Below are 20778 nucleotides of genomic sequence, written 5' to 3'. Positions count from 1 at the left end.
AAGTTTGCCCATTCCTAGTCTATATACTAATGTATAAGTCTAGAAATTTTAGCCTCAAGGAGAAGGGGCAAAAATGTTCCTGGCATGGCCAGGTTTGATAGTTTTTTGTCTCCATTTTAAATGGACCAAACACCTCTTCCAAAGCTTAACTATTGACAATAAGAATCATGCTGGTATTTTTCTTTTTTGCCTCGACCTCCAACTTTGGAGAAATTGAACTGAGCTGAAAGAGGTTCCCAGTTGTAAACAGATGTCTATCCCTCCCTGGTGCTTGTTGGGACTTTGGTCTGGTTTTGAACTTTGGCTGGTTGTTTTCTTCCTTGTAATGTAAAAAATAAACCATTTTGGTTTGGAGCAAAGACTCATCGGCTCCTGTGTCCCATGACCAGAGAGACACATGAAGATAATAGCTGAATTTATCCCATGTCTTAAAAAACTGGGTATGTTTAGCCTGTAGAAGAGAAGGTTAAGAGGCGAAATGAGAGTCATGTATACATATGTGAAAAGAATGTCATAAGGAAGAGTCTGGAGACTGGGAATCAATGAATCCATGGGTTCGAATTACAGGAGATTCCACCTGAACATTAGGAAGAACTTCCTGACTGTAAGAAGAACTGTTCAGCAGTGGAACTCTCTGCCTCAGAGTGTGGTGAACGCTCTTTCCTTGGAGGATTTTAATCTGAGGCTGGATGGCCATCTGTCAGGGATACTTTGATTGTGCTTTTCTTGCCTAACAGGGCGTTGGATTAGATGACCCACATGGTCTCTTCTAACTCTATGATTCTATTATTCTAAGAGTCCATTGATCTCCAAATACAGTAGAGTCTCACTTATCCAACACTCGCTTATCCAACGTTCTGGATTATCCAATGCATTTCTGTAGTCAATGTTTTCAAAATATCATGACATTTTGGTGCGAAATTCGTAAATACAGTAATTACTACGTAGCATAAATATTGTATTGTTCTTTCATTTACTAATATTGTGCTATGGTAATTAATATAATATATTATGTATACATATAATATTGATACTAATATTATCATGTAATACAATATAATACGAATAATAATACAATATAATAATATTAATTATATATTATATATTAAATGTAATATTACTAACAATGTTACAGTATATTGGTATAGTACAATATAGTACAGTAGAGTCTCACTTATCCAACATTCGCTTATCCAACATTCTGGATTATCCAACACATTTTTGTAGTCAATGTTTTCTATACATCATGATATTTTGGTGCTAAATTCGTAAATACAGTAATTACTACGTAGCATTACTGCGCATTGAACTACTTTTTCTGTCAAATTTGTTGTATAACATGATGTTTTGGTGCTTCATTTGTAAAATCATAACCTGATTTGATGTTTAATAGGCTTCTTCTTAATCTCTCCTTATTATCCAACATATTCATTCGCTTATCCAACATTATGCCTGCCCGCTTATGTTGGATAAGTGAGACTCTACTGTATTACTATTGAAAGGGTCAACCTAACAATACTACCTTTTCCCCATTCCAGCATTATTTCAATATCCTTTTCCATCAATTGATGCATCCGGCCCAGTTTTATTGTGTTTTAGCGTATTGTTTATTGCTTGTTGTTTTAATTGTTTTTAATTTGCCTTTTGTTTTGTATTGTTATATTGTGTGTTGAGGCCTTGGCCTTTGTAAGCCGCATCGAGTCCTTCGGGAGATGCTAGCGGGGTACAAATAAAGTTTAATAATAATAAAAAATAATAATCCAGAAATATTGCATTTTTAAGAGACCTTGGACCCTGGATTATGTTTTTCGCAGACAAAAGAAAATGATATAATTTGGGGTGGAAGTTATTTGGAAATTCTCCAAAATAGGGCAGAGGTTTTGCATGAAGAATGTAGGAAATCTTGCCCTGTTTCCCAAAGTCCATGCTTTCATGTTCCCTGCCAAGGATGGGCTCCTTGCTCATTTATTTTTCTATATTTATCCCCAGCAAGGAGGTCTCCATCTTGTTTTAAGGGCGCCCGGGGAACCATTGAGTCGGGGAAAGCTTACATTGCGCTCAGTTCATCTTCATACAGCCAAGCCCACTATTATTTTACGAGGTCTCTGGAGAAGCATAAAACGCTCCTGTGTTCCAACAATGGATCGTAAATCACAGACGAAGGAAAAATGGTTGCAGGAACTACATTAAAGGCTGCAGTTTACACCCTGCATAGCTAAGCAAAAGGATGGCATTTCAGTAGAGATCATAAATGCTCTTTTTGGGATTGCAACTCCTAGAATCCCCAAGATGGGGGTTGGTGCTCATCTCCATTTCTAAGCCGAAGAGCCGGCGTTGTCCATAGACACCTCCAAGGTCATGTGGCTGGCATGACCGCAAAAAGCGCCGTTAGCTTCCCGCCAGAGCAGTACCTATTGATCTACTCACATCTGCATGTTTTCGAACTTCTAGGTTGGCAGAAGCTGGGGCTAAGAGCAGGAGCTCACTCATGTCCGACTCTGGTGGTTGATACTCATCTCCATTTCTAAGCCGAAGAGCCGGCGTTGTCCATAGACACCTCCAAGGTCATGTGGCTGGCATGACCGCATAAAGTGTCGTTAGCTTCCCGCCAGAGCAGTACCTATTGATCTACTCACATTCGCATGTTTTCGAACTGCTAGGTTGGCAGAAGCTGGGGCTAAGAGCAGGAGCTCAGTCATGTCCGACTCTGGTGGTTGATACTCATCTCCATTTCTAAGCCGAAGAGCCGGCGTTGTCCATAGACACCTCCAAGGTCATGTGGCTGGCATGACCGCATAAAGCGCCGTTAGCTTCCCGCCAGAGCAGTACCTATTGATCTACTCACATTTGCATGTTTTCGAACTGCTAGGTTGGCAGAAGCTGGGGCTAAGAGCAGGAGCTCACTCATGTCCGACTCTGGTGGTTGATACTCATCTCTATTTCTAAGCCGAAGAGCCGGTGTTGTCCGTAGACACCTCCAAGGTCATGTAGCCAGCATGACCACATAGAGTGTCATTATCTTCCCACCGGAGCAGTACCTATTGATCTACTCACATTTATTTATTTATTTCCAATACAGTAGAGTCTCGCTTATCCAATGTTCTGGATAATCCAAGCCATTTTTGTAGTCAATGTTTTCAATACATCGTGATATTTTGGTGCTAAATTCGTAAATACAGTAATTACTACATAACATTACTGCGTATTGAACTACTTTTTCTGTCAAATTTGTTGTATAACATGATGTTTTGGTGTTTAATTTGTAAAATCATAACCTAATTTGATGTTTAATATGCTTCTCCTTAATCTCTCCTTATTATCCAACATATTCGCTTATCCAACATCCTGCCGGCCCGTTTATGTTGGATAAGTGAGACTCTACTGTATATTGTATGTTCATTTGATTTGTAAGCCACTCTGAGTCCCCTTCGGGGTGAGAAGAGCGGGATATAAATATAGTAAATAAATAAATAAATAGGTTGGCAGAAGCTGGAGCTAACAGCAGGAACTCACCCCCGCTCCCCAGATTCGAACTGCCGCCCTTTCGATCAGCAAGTTCAGTAGCTCAGTAGTTTAATCCTGATAAGTTAAGATAGTCTGTGATATATCTCTTTTGTCTCGCTTTGTCACGTAACCCGGCTTTGAAATATATTTTTCAAGGCTATCTATGAATCTGGAAAGATCTGATCCGTATAAATAGGGTCAACAAGTATCCTGATTTAATCATTTACCCCCTAAAAAAGTGAGGTAACAATGCCAGCCTCAGAACCTTGATGCAGTTGATGTCACAACCATCGGCCTGTGATGGCATTAAAACCAAGAGACTAACCTTCAATCCCAAAGGTTAGCGAGAAAGCCTAGTTTCCAGCTAGATTCTCCCTGCTAGAATATGTAGCATCGGGAATGGAGGATGTTTTCTTCCATTTCCAAAGTCCAGAAAGCAATGGTCGTTTTCAGAGCTGGAACCGGACTTTGTTCTAAACCAGCAGAAGGAGGGTTTCTAAAAGGATTGCCAAGAAATTATTTGTAAACATTGTCCAAAAAATGGCCAATGAAACGGACGAGGAACCCCTAACGCCCGAGGTGAGTTTCTTTAAGACCCCAAACCAATAAAGACGGGGTGAAATATATTGAATAACCTAGGTATGTGCAAACTTGGGCCCTCCGGGTGTTTTGGACTTCAACTCCCACAATTCCTAACAGCCGGTAGGCTATGAGCCAATCGTCCATATATGGAAGGATGTTGTTGAAGTCCAAAACACCTGGAGGGCCCAAGTTTGTCCATACCTGGCATAATCCATAATGTTCCTAAGGATTCAAATCTAGTTTTGGAGTCTTTTACCCAGATTTTTCTAGAGAACCTATGCACACAATCCAAATCAATTTCAGTGTTGAATTGGGATGGGATTTTGGGTTGGTGGGTGGCACTGGTAGACGGGAATCCCCCAATATCAAAACTGCATTTCCAATGCTTATAAGTGCTTAGCAAAATGTGTTAATGTGGGATTTGTGTATTGATAGTGTTTAAATGCAATTTGTGCCATGCTTGTATTGCAACTGATTGCATCATCCAGAATGTACCATACCGTGTTTCCCCAAAAATAAGACAGTGTCTTATATTAGTTTTTGCTCCCAAAGATGCACTAGGTCTTATTTTCAGGGGATGTCTTATTTTTCCACGAAGAAGAATTCACATTTATTATTGAACAAAAAATGAACATTTATTATATACTGTGCAGTAGTTGTCATCACAAACCAGCATAACCAGACAAACTGTGAATCCTGTCAAGAATTTCTTGTTACTACCATTATTTCCATATACAACTAGTATGTACATATACTAATTCTGCATACTATGGTGTTTTGTTTGGTGGGCGCCGGGCATGCTTCCAAACAAAAACTTTGCTAGGTCTTACTTTCAGGGGAGGCCTTATATTTAGCAATTCAGCAAAACCTCTACTAGGTCTTATTTTTTGGGGATGTCTTATTTTAGGGGAAACGGGGTAGTGTGGAAAGAGCTAATTGCCAAGAAGCTATGATGACATTGATGTGTGGCTGGAACTAGGGAGTATCCAGACACAAGTGTTTGTGCATAACGATTGCATCAGTTCAGTTGAGTTCTGTCTGCCTAGAGTTCTAGTCAAGTTCTGTTGGAGAACAGAACAGCCCTGTGTTCGTCTGTTGTCTGCAAGTCTGTTTATGTTGATTACTGCTGCATACAGTAAAACTTTGTAAATAGTTTTACCAACAATTCTGAGTGTCTCTTCGTTCTGTGTTCCACTGTTTCCATCCAACTACTGCTGTGCTGCAAATACTCTGACAAAATATACTTTTGCTTTAGCACAGCAGCTTAAATCACCAGTTGCAGCGAATCTTGTCAATTGAGTGATTGACAGTTTTATTTATTTATTTTGTGTCAAAAGCATTGCATAATAAATAAGTTCCAAAGTAATAGATACCCACAAATACAGTAATTGCTTTAGTAATGTTCAGTCAACAGGTATAAAGTAAAAACTCATATAGAATCAAATACAATATGTTTAGAATTCACAATTGTAATAAACATAATCCATACATCAAAAATGACTGTCTAGCTCAACAATATATGTTCTATATATAATTGTTCACTTATTCAATCAGTTCATTGCGCTGAAGAGCAAGTAGGTCACAGTAGATCACGACCAGTTTCGACTAGGTCTTCTTCAAGTGAATTAATCTGGGAAAATTATAATGAATTAACAAAAGCATATAACATATCATATATAACATATTTGTGGGTATCTATAACTTTGGTACATAACAAGGAACCCATTTACTTAATAATAAATAAGTTGACAGTTCGAAGCCAGGGTCAGGGTGAGCTCCTGGCCTTTAGCCTGGCTTCGGTCTACCTAGTGGTTCGAAAGCTAAATATCAGTAGATAAATAAGTACCGTTTAAAAGTAGGGAGGTATTTTAAGGCACCTAGAAAAATGTTGGCGATTCAATTAAAAGGAGTCTATAAACCAGGCATGGGCAAACTTCGGCCCTCCGGGTGTTTTGGATTTCAACTCCCACAATTCCTAACAGCCTACCGGCTGTTAGGAATTGTGAGAGTTGAAGTCCAAAACACCCGGAGGGCCCAAGTTTGCCCATGCCTGGTGTAGACGCACTCCAAGAACTGTATCAAATCTATAGAACTGAGGATTGCTTTTTCCATCTGTTTTGGCTTCGGGATCCCGTGGCGGCAGAAAAAGCCAGAGGGCAGTCGGCACCGTATTCGAAATCCATTCAGTTTGTTTTCCTGGGGAACCAAGAAGGTAGGTCCAAGTAGCTTAGAAACGTAGTCAAAGCAAACGTAGCCTCTGCTCTTTCTTCCCTTTTCTATCTGTATTTGCCTTACATTTCCAACCTCTGCATATGCCCAATTCAGATCCCATGTTTACCTCTACTTTGCAGTTTACTTACTTACTTACTTACAGTAGTTATATTCCGCCTTTCTCACCCCGAAGGGACTCAGGGCGGATCACATTATATACATATAGGGCAAACATTCAATGCCCATATAGAACCGAGACAGAGACAGACGCAGAGGCAATTTAACCTTCTCCTGAGGGGATGTTTGATTCTGGCCACGGCGGGAGCAGCTGCTTCATCATCCACTGTGATGGCACTTCCTCATTCCAACGTCGTAAATTAGTTTAAATTTACTTGTGTGTTTTTGTATACCGTATACTGTATGCTGGTTTTATATCTGTAAGCCTCCCCGAGTCCCTCTGGGGAGATGGTGGCGGGGTACAAAAATAAAATTATTATTATTATTATTATTATTATTATTATTGACACAACGACATTGTATGACACAGCAAACAAGATAGACATGCTGGACTTCACACCACAAAATCACAAGTCGAACACCTCCCAAGTGTCTAGGACTGTGTGATGTATTTTCGGATGATGTGTGCAGATCCCAGTAGGGTGGCCTTTTGCAGTTGGCAGATCGTGATTTTGTCAATGTCTATTGTTTCCAAATGCCGGCTGAGATCTTTTGGGACAGCACCCAGTTATTATTATTATTATTATTATTATTATTATTATTATTATTATTATTATTATTATTAGTTAAATATGCCTCCCCACTTTATAAGTGGTACCTAAATTTCCTACTTGATAGATGCAACTATCTTTTGGGTTGCCAGGTCAGCAACGAGCAGGGGCTATTTTTTATTTTTTAATTGACGGGTGCTCACCCCGCCACGGGCTGGCCTCGAACTCATGACCTCATGGTCTGAGTGATTTATTGCAGCAGGCTGCTCACCAGCCTGTGCCACAGCCCAGCGCAGGCTGGTGAGTTCTTACCCCCATTCCAAGCCAATGATGAGTCCAACCTTTCATCAGAGCTGGCAACAACAATTGCTAGGCAAAATGGTTTCCTTGAAACTCAATGGTCTTGCTGCCTTGGGGACTCATTGGGGTTCGTCTGGGACGAGACATCAGTTGGGGACAAAGAAAGAATTAATAGAAATAGAAATGTTTCATACAAACACCACTTTAGTCAGTTATGTTGACCTGTCCAGTTTGCTTGAGATGCATCATTGGTGGAGTTCAGTGTGCTCTCCGACTGCAGAGTAAACTAAAACTCCCACCATGGTGAGAGTAGGTTGAGTTGGTCATGGGGTTCTTTGTGCCAAGTTTGGTCCAGATCTATTGTCGATGGGGGTCACAGTGCTCTCTGGATGGAGGTGAACTACAACTCCTATAAATCAAGATCAATTCTCCCCAATTCTTCCCAAATCATGGGGGTCCCGTGTGCCAAATTTGTTCCAGATCCATTGCTGGTGCGGGTCCCAAACCGTAGAACCATGGAATCTTATATTCAAACGTTTATTGTTTTTGGAAAGATATCTGGAACAAACTCTGTTGAATGTTGTTGTGTGCTGTTTCTTAATCCCTTCTGACTTATGGCATATTTAAGTAAAACCTCTTATAAAGTTTTCTTGGAGATGGTTGGCCATATGACAATATGCTTCTATGCCTTCCATTGTCCTAGTGCGTGTCAACTTGGGATTGACAGCATATCTCCATTCGATTGCCACTCTTGTTGTGGTTTTTTTTTTAAATAAAATGCATATGCTCACTCTTTAGGTTTGAGAACACACCCAAAACAGCCTTCTCTCCTCCATTCGCCTCCAAGCCCTTTTATTCCTTGCCTGTATTGAAGTGTGTTTTGCTGGGTGACGGCACAGGTATAAAAAAAAATATCTTGGCAATATGCTCCGAAAAGACTGCCAACTCTTTGAATTAGAGGCGAGACCCCCTTTGCAAAGCTCTTGGGGACAACGTTGGGTCGATGGAGCCAGATGAGGCGCTAATGAAAAGATGATTGAAAGGGTCTCGTCCCTTCCTTCATTTGCAAGTCAAGGAGGGAAAGAGACAGAGACAGAGATTTATTTTAACTCTTGCCTTGGCTTTGGAAGGATACCCTGAGATGGGAAAGTAGATTGTATCTATCAGCCATCCGAGTTCATAGTTCCATTGAGTCCCTGCATCCAAACCAGAGGTGCATTTACATTGGAGAATTAAAGTAGCTTAGCTCTACTTTAACTGCCTTTGCTCAGTGCTATGGAATTCTGGGAGTTGTAGTTTTACAAAGCCCTGAGCCTTCTCTGGCCAAGAGTGTTGGTACCTCAACAAACTACAACTTTGAGGATTCTATAGCATTGAGCCATGGCGGCTAAAGTGGTGCCAAACAGCATTAATTCTAGATGCGACCCAGATCTCAATACAAATTCACTGGAGTAGTGTGCAATACATGTCTCGATATGATGCCACATGAACTTTGAATGTATATTGTAGTTGTTTTTTCTCAATTTGTTTATTTTATTATGCTTATCTTTATTGTGATGTACTCTGATGTTTGTTTATGTGATTTTAATATGATGTAAGTCGCTTTGGGTCCTGAGAGGGAGAAAAGTGGGATATAAATAAAGATATATTATTATTGTTGTTGTTATTATTATTATTATTATTATTATTAATATTAATATTATTATTTATTGGAGCCCCTGGTGGCACAGCATGTTAAAGTACTTAGCTGCTGAACTTGCGGACTGAAAGGTTGCAGGTTTGAATCTGGGGAGTGAGCACCTGCTGTTAGCCCCAGCTTCTGCCAACTTAGCAGTTCAAAAACATGCAAATGTGAGTAGATCAATAGGTACCGCTCCGGCGGGAAGGTAACAGCACTCCATGCAGTCAATACAGTGGCCACATGACATTGGAGGTGTCTACGGACAACGCCGCCTCTTCGGCTAAGAAATGGAGATGAGCACCAACCCCCAGAGTCGGACACAACTGGACTTAATGTCAGTGGAAAATTATTATTATTATTATTATTATTATTATTATTATTATTATTATTATTATTATTAGCTTTTACCCCCAAGGTTTAAATGAGCTATCCAAGGTACTGTACATATCAGAGAGGAATAAGTTTTAGTACCTTGGGAAATGTGGACTAGGAAAATCAGGTTAAAGAATTGTGCTTTTTCCAGTTACTTTGCCATTTGAACAGGCTTCAAGAGGGGTACCCTACACATTTTTTTGATTCCACTTTGCAGGTCAAGGAAGATCCGGCTGAACCCGGACAGCCTTCCATAACTTCGCCGACCAATGAGTGGCATCTGTCAAACCCCGAAAAGGAATCCATCACCATCACTTTGCACGGAGCCAAAAACCTGCCCTCCACCCGCAAGGGCAACGTCCCCAATCCGTATGTCGTGGTGTGAGTATCTTTCTCTTAGCCTTTTTCATAAAGATCAAGCCTAGAACTCCATCAAGGCTCAGCCAACATAGTCCTCGCTTAAGAGGAGTTGCAGGTCAATGTCTGTTGTGGATGATGGGAGCTCTGATCCAACACCATCTACCACCCCAACACTATTGTTGTGATCGTTGTTAAGTCATGTGCTTTCGGTTTTTCATTTATGTAAGTGTAGGTTTGACCTTTTAGGCTATTCAAATCGATGCATGATCTTGGTCTAGTTATAACCACATATACTTACGCAAGGCAATTTAGTTTCCAGTTCTTAGATTGATAACCTGGTTGTCTCTGATCTGTCAGGAACAAAAACAGCAGAGTTTCAGAAAGTGTTTCTTTTCAGTGCCCAAAAAAACATCTTCTCTTCCATAAAAGATCTTGTTTCTATATCATGGTCTCAAGAGATAAAAATAAAGTACATGGTGGTTGTGGTTTACTCACAACCTTCATGTATTCAGCATACAGGTACATAACTGGTCAATCTAGTTGCAGATCAGATTTGAAGTGGTTTCTCTATGCAGATAACACAAGGTATCTTTCTTATAATCAAGAGCAATATGAGTTTGCTCTTAACAGTCCATAGTCTACACGGCATCTGATGGAGTCTGTGCTCTAAGCAGTCTGAAGTCTAAAGCATTTCTTGTGTATTAAAATGGAGTCTCAGCTCAGAGTAGTCCCAGATCTCATTGTGTGATCTGCACCCCCTCCCACAACCTCAAGAAACATAGAGTAAAGGGAAAGCTGCATACCAAAACAGACATATATAATACTAGCTGTGCCCGGCCACGCGTTGCTGTGGCGTTGTCTGGTGGTGTTGGTGAGAAATTGTTGAGGTAGTGGTGGTATTGAATGTCTGTTCTATGGTTGTCTTTATGTTTAGTATGCACACTGAAGTGGATTATATGGCAGTGTGGACTCAAGATAATCCAGTGCAAAGCAGATAATATAAGATTCTAAATGGGTTATATAGCTGTGTGGAAGGGCCTTGAGTTTACACTGCCATATAATCCAGTTAAAATCTGATAATCTGTGCAAGAGGCCTAAGTGAGGCCTAACTATGCCTGTCCCCTGGGCTGACTAGGTTGCTAGGAGACCAAGTGGGTGGAGCTTAGCCTTCAAACTGGCAGCAATTGGATAAAAACTATTATTCCTCTCCCTGTAATTAGGACTTTATTTTTCTTTTCTTTTTTGTTGTATCAACCTAGAGCCGTGAATGATGGGTTGTGTTGTCAAATTTCGAGGTTGGGGGGCCTGTAGTTTTGTTGTTTTGTCCGCTGCCCTGATGCCATCACTCTTTTATATATATAGATAACTAGCTGTGCCTGGCCACGCTTTGCTGTGGCTTAATCTATTGGCCGTGTTGATTAGCATGTAATGGCCTTGTAGTTTAAAAGTCTGGCTGATAGTAGAAAGGGTTGGGCTGGATGGTCGTTAGAAAAAACTGCCGGTTTTGCCGTCCTCCTTTCCTCCCGTTGGCACATGGTGGGTTTTGCCCTCTTGCAAGGGTGGGTGCCGCTGAGTGCTCCGCGCAAGCGCAGATTTTTTTGTGTGTTTGTGGGGTTGTGTGGGCCATGGTTGTGTATCCGAATGTTGGTTTAGTCGTTTAAACCCAGCTGCAAAGGCATTGTGTTGTGTTGTTAATTTTCGTGGTTCTGGGTGTTGTAGTTTCTTTGTTTACTTTAAGGTAAAAACGGTCAAAAGCTTTATGTATATATAGCTAGATAAGCAAACAGAATCATATACAAAACAAATTACTGGTGGAGGTTTGAAGAAGGTTGCTATTTTCAACATGGATGTGCCGTTCTAAAAGAGTAATCCCCATTCAGTCAGAAAATTTTGTGCAAAATATACTCCCACATATGTAAAGTTGATTCCTAAACAAAGGAGGATTTACATTCCTAAATCAAAGGCCTAATATCTGCAAGGAGACAAATCCATACAATGAAACTTACAAGTTCTCCCGTATTTGCTTTCTGCCCTTGGAGGCGAGAAGAAACCGGCTGTGTCAACGGACTGGGGAAAAAGGGCAATGCTTTGAGCATTTTAAAAATTGGTGCGGAATAAATGAAATAGCACTGGGCCTTGTTGCCCAGAGTTGTGTTTAATAGATGCATCCTGGGACTCAATTATAGCCCGGCAACTATGGAAGGGATGCTTAATTGAAAGGGCATTTCTGAGTTGTTTTACTGTTTGAATTCTGAGCAGCTCTTTGCAAAGGACGGTGATGTTTTTGCAGAAAACATAGACCCTCCCCAATGTGCCAAAGAGATGCACAGTTTGCATAGACTCCATGCAAACAACACTCTGTCATTTTTTGGGTCTCAGGGAGTTCGATACGTTTCCTTGAAGTGTGTCAGAGTTTCCTTCTTTGGAGGTTCTTAAACACAGATTGTATGGCCGTCTGTTTGGAGGGCTTGAATCGTGTATTTCTGCGTTGCAGAATTGGATGGCTTTTAAGATCTCCTCCAGTTCTATGGTTCAAAATCGAATGATCTTTTTCTTTCCTCTGGACCATCTGTATTTCTGGACGTTTTGTGCAAATGTTATTGCCCTATGCAAGGGCCCCTCAATAAAAGTTTAATAATATTAGCTCTTCCATTTCTCCCAGATGTTGAGATGAATTTCTTATGATGCATTACCATTTCCCAGAACATACACACGGGGTTATTTGTTCCACCCGTGAGCGTGATTAAAACAGAAAAAGGGTTTCCAATGATTTAATCACATTGTTCTTTTATGGATAAATTAACGCCGTGATGCTTATTATATCCCGTACAAAGCAGTCAAACTCATCCCTGTCATTTCAGGCATACAAAAGATGGGAGTCATAGTGTAGCAGAATTCATCTTGCACTCAGCACCAGCTAGGAATCCAAAACTAGTTGTAAAACAATTTATTGAGAAAAGCACATATTAAAAAAATAAGAAATAAGTAAGGCAAAATCCAATAGGTAATCCAATAGGCGATGGGAAAAACAGCCAATAAGTAATAAGCCAAGTCAAAGTGACAATAGGAAAAACACTCCAAAGGTAATAATCCGAATAGTTCAGATCTGTTCCATAAACAAGCTACAGGAATACCAGAATCAAGACATGAGCATGAATCCAAGAGCCAGGCTATACAGATTTCCTAAACCATGAATCCACTAAGATATGAACTGGAAACAAGGCTCAAGATCCTCACTTTTAAGCAACGTTGCCTGATCTGAATTCTAAAGGAACAATTCTCTGATTTGAGGCCCACAAATCATGTCTGCTTGACTGCTTTGCCTGTGAGATCTCTCATGCTGTTGTGTCTCACAGAGTTGCTGTGATTTTTCTTAATTTGCTTTCTTCTTCTCTGAGATGAAGCCTGAGATTTTTGCTGACCGCAGGTGTGTTCTCAAGCAAACTTTCTCTCCCATCCAACTCCTTATCTGGGGTTGCTATGAGACGACTAGGTGAAAAGTCTTCGCCAGCTGGTGCATCTCCCTGTCAGCAGTTTCACTTTCAAGCCCATCACAGACAGGATCTAAACTCCACTCAGTTCCCTCATTTCCCTCATTGAAAAACCCATCCACTTTCCCAGGCTTTGGAACAGCAATCTCATCATCATCATCAGCTGGCTGAACCACAACATGTATTTTGGTGAGGCACTATCACTCTTTGGAAGAGAAGACTCAAGACCTGGAAAAGCTTTGGCTCCTAGGATTCCATAGCATTGAGTCAAGGATGCTTAAATGATGTCAAATTATATTAATTGTACAGTCCAGTTTCCAAAAAGGACCAAATGGTGCTATGGTTTGAAGAGAAGCTCAACTTCTTTCCAAGCATAGATCTTGTTTTATGGAGGATAAATTGGTACCAGCGGGAGGAATAGAAATGTTGGAGATGCCTCCATATCAGCCTTCAACAGCCCAAACGTCGAAGCTTTCTCCAGGGCAAGATCAAGCTACCCAGCTGTGTTTGGGAAGCCTCTGCAAAATGGCACAAAGTGATGGGGTACTTTGATTGACAGGCCGCTCTGTGCCCAGGCAAAGCTTATGCCCGGCGTGGGGTCTGCCCAAAGCATTTAGATTGTGTTGCTTTGCATAATGGATGTTGGCGTCAGATGAGCCAGAAAGAGGTGTGTACGCGAAGAGTTAGAGGCAGATGCGAAAGGCTGGTGTGGTGGTGTTGATTTGTTTCTCTTCAAAACCCCAAGTTGTTTCGACAGTGTGTACGAATCGATGTTTGCAAACAGACGAGGAGCCAAGCTGTGCCGCCAAAGCCGAAACAAAAACCGAAGAGGAACAAAGGAAGACAAGGAGGAAGAAAAGAAATGTTCCCTTTGAGCCGGAGCCAAAATGTATGCAAAGAAGAAGAAACAAATTAAGGGTGGAGCAGACAATGAGGAAAACGATGCTGCAGATTCATTTCGATTGAATGTAAAGCCTGAAAGTCAGCGGAACTCCTTTCAAGTTTGGACTGAAACACAGAGTGGATTCACGGACCCACTTGGAAACCACCAAGTGTCCATAACCTATGGTTTCGGATTTGGGATTGTGACGGCATTCCTTTGTCAGTAATTGTTGAAAGAAGAGCCGGAAGCAGCCACCAAGGCGGCATGACTGCCATTCTCCCAGCGGCTGTTCCCAATTTGTAGGCTTTGGTCTCTCCCTATTCTGCCATCTCCTTGATGCTCTAATTGAACCCAAATGGCTTCCTTTATAAGTTTAGCCAAAAGCTGAAGCTGGATTGAGGAGAAGAGGAGATGTGCTCCATCCCTGCACATTTCTTAGACTCAGGATGCTCATTCCTGGGCCTTTCTTTGTGCCTTGAGCAGCACCATGGTTGATAAAATAGTTTGTGCTACTTTGGAGGACAGAGAGTTGTAGAGTTATAGCAATCTTTAACATTTTGAAGGATATCCTATAGATGATGGAGCAAGGATTTGGATGGCCAGCATGATCTATTTCAATTCTATGATTCTATGATCCCGCTGCCCGAAGATTCAAGATTATTGCCTAGTGGATTCATCTCAAGGGATAAGGGATTCCAACTAACTTCTTGACAATGGAGTGATGGATTCCATCACATTAGGAAGAAGGTTGTGATGGTCAGAGCTGTTTGGTATAGGCTGTGTTGAGTGTTAGTGGAGTCTCCTTCTTTGGAGGTTTTTCAACAGAAGCTGGATGGCCATCTGTCAAGAAGACTTGGGAATGGGATTGGATTCAACTCTAGGATTCATTAGAGATCTCTAACCACTTCCTCCAGCAGACTAGAGTTCTTTCTCCCACCCTGGACCTTCCACAGATATATAAACCTCACTTGCCTAGTTTCCAACAGACCTCACAACCTTTGAGGATGCTTGCCACAGATGTGGGTGAAATGTCAGGAGTGAATGCTTCTGGAACATGGCCATACATCTCGAAAGACTCACAGCAACCCAATGATTCTGGCCATGAAAGCCTTTAACAACAAATCCCAGTTGTCAATCTCTTGGCATCGCTCCATTCCTAGAGAGCAGAGGGTCAGACTACATCACACTTGGGTATCCATTCTTGCAACAACTTTATGGTTCTCCTATCCTTTGCATTTCTCTCTCATTCTTTCTATTATGATGAAAATAACATGAAATGCCTGAATGGAGATGCACGGACTATCCCAACCCTGAAGGCAGAAGTGACATTCAAGTTGCGGAGAGCAACAGCCTGTGAGATTAAAACCAAGCGCAAACCAGAGCCTGTTGTCTCCTACCCTTTCCTCTCTGAAAACATAAAAGCAGACATGCATAGGAGGAAGCTCCCTCATAAGTGCAGTGCTAAGACAAAAACAAGGGTACATTTCTGGATTTATTCTTCTATCTCCTATATGTTTGTTTATTATAGTAACTCCAGTGCAATTATGCTCATCTTCCAACAGAAGTTGACCACAGTGTTGCGCTGAAGGACCTAGATGTTCTTTGAGAGGTTTTCTCTCCATTCAAAATTTTCTGAATATTTTCACGGCAATTCTTCACCCTTAGTCTCAGAAAATCTGTAACGAAATCCTACAAAATCCCGCTGTCTCTGTTCTGTATCAACTCCAAGCTCACTCCCTTCAACCCAGTGCCTCAAACCATCTCTACTTATGGAACCAGATCCATTTCCATAAAGCAATTATACCCAGATCTCCCCAGAGAGATGGAGACATCAGCAGCCTAAATGGTAACATGCTGGCTGCAGTTCAATCTCTCTCTCTCTCTCTCTCTCTCCCCCCCCCCCCCCCCCCCCACCAAAGCCTGGCTTCTTGACAGCTTTCCATCACTTTGTCGTCATGGCGATGGAAGGCGGGAGCAAAGCCAAAGGCCACTGAGGCAGGAGAGACAAGGGAGCAGGAGGTGCCGAAAGGCCTTGGTGAATAAGACACCACCGTCTCCATCAGGCATCCCTTGTTCTTTTCCGTAACCATGGCGAGGAAAGAAATTGCTTATTGTCTGCAATAATGTTGGCTTGATGTTCAAAAAGCGTGAAATATGGTGGAAAATGACATAAAAGCTTGGCATGTGGGTGTTAGCCTTGCAGAGGAAGCACCAGGTGTCTTCCATTCAGGAGGTGAAGCAAATCCATTACGGTTTTTATTCTGGGTTTTTCCCCAGTTAACTGATTGGGGAAACGAAGGAGCTCTCCAAGGTCCTGAACGGCATCTTTTGCTAGGACTGGATGCTATCCATGGTGTGAGCAGTTAGGACGACAAGGTTCTGCATTCTGCATTGTTCCTTTAAAGCTGCTTTGAGTCTCTTTTGGGAGAGATAAAGCAGGGTATAAATAAATATTATAACACTAAGTCGCCGGCACAGGTTTCAGTGAGATCAGATAATCTGAATATTATCGAGGATTCTTCGTATCCACAGTTCCAACACATTTCCTTTATTTATTAATTTTTTATTTACAGTATTTATATTACACACCTTTCAGGGAGGATTACAATGCACATATACATGGCAAACGTTCAATGCCATTATTAGACATACAACATATAGACAGACACAGAGGCAATTTAACATTTTTCCAGCTTCCAGCTTCATGAGGGTATGTTCGCTTCTGACCACAGGGGGAGCTGCTGCTTCATTGTTCACTTGTGACACCAAGTTCTTGATGGTAGTACTTCCTCATTCCTTTCTGCACCCTGCTGGCAGTTTTTATGGTGTCGTAAAATAACAGGAAACGTAAGCATTGGATCACCCACCACTGCCTTTTTCCCAGTCCACAAATTTCCGGGATCCGCGGTTCCTTCTACAGATCCCGTCTCAAAACTTGCATTCCATGTGCTGAGCTTAAATCAATATAATAATAATGATAATAATGAAAAACAACAGGAAAAACTCAGCCGCTATCAGGACCTCAAGATCGAACTTCAAAGACTCTGGCAGAAACCAGTGCAGGTGGTCCCAGTGGTGATGGGCACAGTGGGTGCCGAGCCAAAAGATCTCAGCCGGCATTTGGAAACAATAGACATTGACAAGATTACGATCTGCCAACTGCAAAAGGCCACCCTGCTGGGATCTGCACGCATCATCCGAAAATACATCACACAGTCCTAAACGCTTGGGAAGTGATCGACTTGTGATTTTGTGATACGAAATCCAGCATATCTATCTTGTTTGCTGTGACATAACAACAACAACAACAACAACAACAACAACAACAACAACACAGTCACACAGTCCTAAACGCTTGGGAAGTGTTCGACTTGTGATTTTGTGAAACAAAATCCAGCAAATCTATCTTGTTTGCTGTGTCAGACTATGTTGTTGTGTCAATAATAATAATAATAACAACAACAACAATAATAATAATGATAATAATAATTATGTTCCAGTTAAAACTAACCACTACATAAAAGTGCCATTGCCTTGCAGCAGCCACACTTGCTGGACACACAAACACACAACCAGCCTCCCAGTCTTCAAAGCTGCGTTTTTAGTGAAGTTGAAAATGACAAGTGGGAGGGATGGGTTGTCACTCAAAGACTAATTTCCATTAAATGGGCAACATTTAGTGTTTTCTGATGATAAAAACCCAGTTTTTGCAGCACTGAAATCGTCCCCATTTTCATATCGGTTTCTATTGTTACTTCCGTCTTGGATTGAAATGCTACGAGGCCAATTTATATGACAGAGATTTCAAAGCCACCCTGATACATTTTCCCACCTGAGCAGAAGTGATGGAGATGCGAGGATTGGTTCAACAAAAAGTAGTTTTCAATTGCATGATTGTTTGGTCTGACAAAATTCTCTCTCTTCCTTCAAGTCGTAAATGCTGAAGAGCTGAAACCATAACAAGGCGCCCTGAGCAATTGCCCCCCACGGGCTCCTGGTTTTCAATTACATTATGTCCCTTTTAATTCCTGCGCCTCTTAATTTTTATTCATCGCCAATTCGCGCACACCCGGCAACATTTGGCGGTAGTAAACGTTGGCTCCGTGCATCTGTTCGCAGCTCACGGAGATGAAGAACGAGTTTCCGGCTGGAGCTTGCCATATTGTCTTTTCCGATGGGGAATTTGGAGAGAAAACATGGAGATGACCTTCTACTGAAATGGTCATGAGAAGAAGACAAAGGAGGCTCTGGGAGGAATTCTATGGCAAACACAAACTGTATTAGTCAAGGTGAAGTCTTAGATGACCAAGTAGAGACTATTCTACGAGGGTTGAATGAAAAGCAATGCCTCCACCTTTGTAACTCCTCAACATATGGCAGTACTGGTTTGTGGCAGGTCCTGGCCTGTTCAGGAGACTCTCCTCTACAGTTAGTTCCATTTGGCGGGAAGCCTTAGCATTGAACGGTTGTGTTGTTAAAGTGCGAAGTATGGAACCCTCTGCAGACAGTTCCATTTGGTGGGAAGCCTTAGCATTGAACGGTTGTGTTGTTAAAGTGTGAAGTATGAAACCCTGCACAGATGGGGAAGCCTTAGCATTGAATGGTTGTGTTTTTAAAGTGCGAAGTATGGAACCCTCCGCAGACACTTCCATTTGGCGGGAAGCCTTAGCATTGAACGGTTGTGTTGTTAAAGTGTGAAGTATGGAACCCTGCACAGACAGTTCCATTTGGCGGGAAGCCTTAGCATTGAACGGTTGTGTTGTTAAAGTGCGAAGTATGGAACCCTCCGCAGACACTTCCATTTGGTGGGAAGCCTTAGCATTGAACGGTTGTGTTGTTAAAGTGTGAAGTATGGAACCCTGCACAGACAGTTCCATTTGGCGGGAAGCCTTAGCATTGAACGGTTGTGTTGTTAAAGTGCGAAGTACGGAACCCTCCGCAGACAGTTCCATTTGGCGGGAAGCCTTAGCATTGAACGGTTGTGTTGTTAAAGTGTGAAGTACGGAACCCTCCGCAGACAGTTCCATTTGGCGGGAAGCCTTAGCATTGAACGGTTGTGTTGTTAAAGTGCGAAGTACGGAACCCTCCGCAGACAGTTCCATTTGGCGGGAAGCCTTAGCATTGAACGGTTGTGTTGTTAAAGTGCGAAGTATGGAACCCTGCGCAGACAGTTCCATTTGGCGGGAAGCCTTAGCATTGAACGGTTGTGTTGTTAAAGTGCGAAGTATGGAACCCTGCGCAGACAGTTCCATTTGGCGGGAAGCCTTAGCATTGAACGGTTGTGTTGTTAAAGTGCGAAGTATGGAACCCTGCGCAGACACTTCCATTTGGCGGGAAGCCTTAGCATTGAACGGTTGTGTTGTTAAAGTGCGAAGTATGGAACCCTGCACAGACAGTTCCATTTGGCGGGAAGCCTTAGCATTGAACGGTTGTGTTGTTAAAGTGCGAAGTATGGAACCCTGCGCAGACACTTCCATTTGGCGGGAAGCCTTAGCATTGAACGGTTGTGTTGTTAAAGTGCGAAGTACGGAACCCTGCGCAGACAGTTCCATTTGGCGGGAAGCCTTAGCATTGAACGGTTGTGTTGTTAAAGTGCGAAGTATGGAACTCTGCACAGACAGTTGGTCAATGTGACTTAAGCAACATGCAGTCATTGAATTCTTGACAGCAGAAGGTGTCACCCCAAAGGAGAGTCATCAGAGAATGCAAACTGTTTACGGTGATTGTGTTGATGTGAGTCCTGTGTGTCGTTGGGCAACTAAGTTTAAAGATGTTGAAGTGGGAACATCTGACTTGCATGACAAACAAAGAGTTGGATGTCCCATGACAGCAACCACTGAGTTTCACAAGCAAAACGTTGACAAATTGATTCAGGACGATCGTCGTATCAGTCAGAGAGAAATTTCAAGCATAATTGTCATTTCACAAGAACGTGTGGGTCACATTATTGCTTTGCTTGGCTATTGGAAGATCTGTGCACGATGGGTCCTGTGAGACGCCGGTTGCAGAAACAGAGTGTCGACTTCTGCCGTGACTGCTTAATTGTTGGTAGAAATGTATCCAATTGTTTGGTGATTATGTGGGAAAGTGAATAGTGGTCGTTAAAGAGTACATTCTAAGGATTATTTCTTTATTTGATTTATTAAAATATTTATTTATTTATTTACAGTATTTATATTCCGCCCTTCTCACCCCGAAAGGGACTCAGGGCGGATCACATTATATACATATAGGGCAAACATTCAATGCCCATATACACATAGAACCGAGACAGAGACAGACGCAGAGGCAATTTAACCTTCTCCTGAGGGGATGTTCGATTCTGGCCACAGGGGGGAGCAGCTGCCTCATCATCCACTGTGATGGCACGTCCTCATTCCAATGTCGTAAATTAATAATAATAATAATAATAATAATAATAATAATAATAATAATAATAACAACAACTTTATTTTTATACCCCGCCTCTATCTCCCCAAAGGGGACTCAGGGCGTCTTACATGGGGCCAAGCCCGAATAAAAACAATAGCAATATAAAACACAACAATAGATAAAAAAAGTGCACAATTATAAAATTTAAACATTAGCCAAGAAAAACAAATGACAAGAGCTAATAAAAACATGGATTAAAATGGATAGGTTATAAAAGTAGACTGGGTAAGGTGC

The 20778-nt window shown here is 41.7% G+C and overlaps 1 protein-coding gene across 2 annotated transcripts in view; it reads left to right on the top strand.

Moving 5' to 3' along the window:
* The window catches only part of ccdc33 (coiled-coil domain containing 33), a 137648-nt gene that overhangs the window by 23447 nt on the left and 93423 nt on the right, over positions 1 to 20778 (top strand). Inside the window, exons 1-3 of one of the 2 annotated variants that reach the window (XM_062963041.1) lie at positions 3801 to 4083; positions 6230 to 6298; positions 9596 to 9759. In XM_062963041.1, coding sequence (XP_062819111.1) covers positions 4045 to 4083; positions 6230 to 6298; positions 9596 to 9759 — 272 coding nt within the window. In that variant the 5' untranslated portion in view covers positions 3801 to 4044. Of the gene's footprint in view, positions 1 to 3800; positions 4084 to 6229; positions 6299 to 9595; positions 9760 to 20778 lie in introns of those variants that run through there. The other variant, XM_062963042.1, reaches the window with a different exon arrangement.

The sequence above is a fragment of the Anolis carolinensis genome, unplaced genomic scaffold (assembly GCF_035594765.1).
Source record: "Anolis carolinensis isolate JA03-04 unplaced genomic scaffold, rAnoCar3.1.pri scaffold_11, whole genome shotgun sequence".
In the NCBI taxonomy this organism is placed as follows: domain Eukaryota; kingdom Metazoa; phylum Chordata; class Lepidosauria; order Squamata; family Dactyloidae; genus Anolis; species Anolis carolinensis.
The sequence above is the reverse complement of the archived record's forward strand: the minus strand, read 5'-3'. Positions and strand labels throughout refer to the sequence as shown.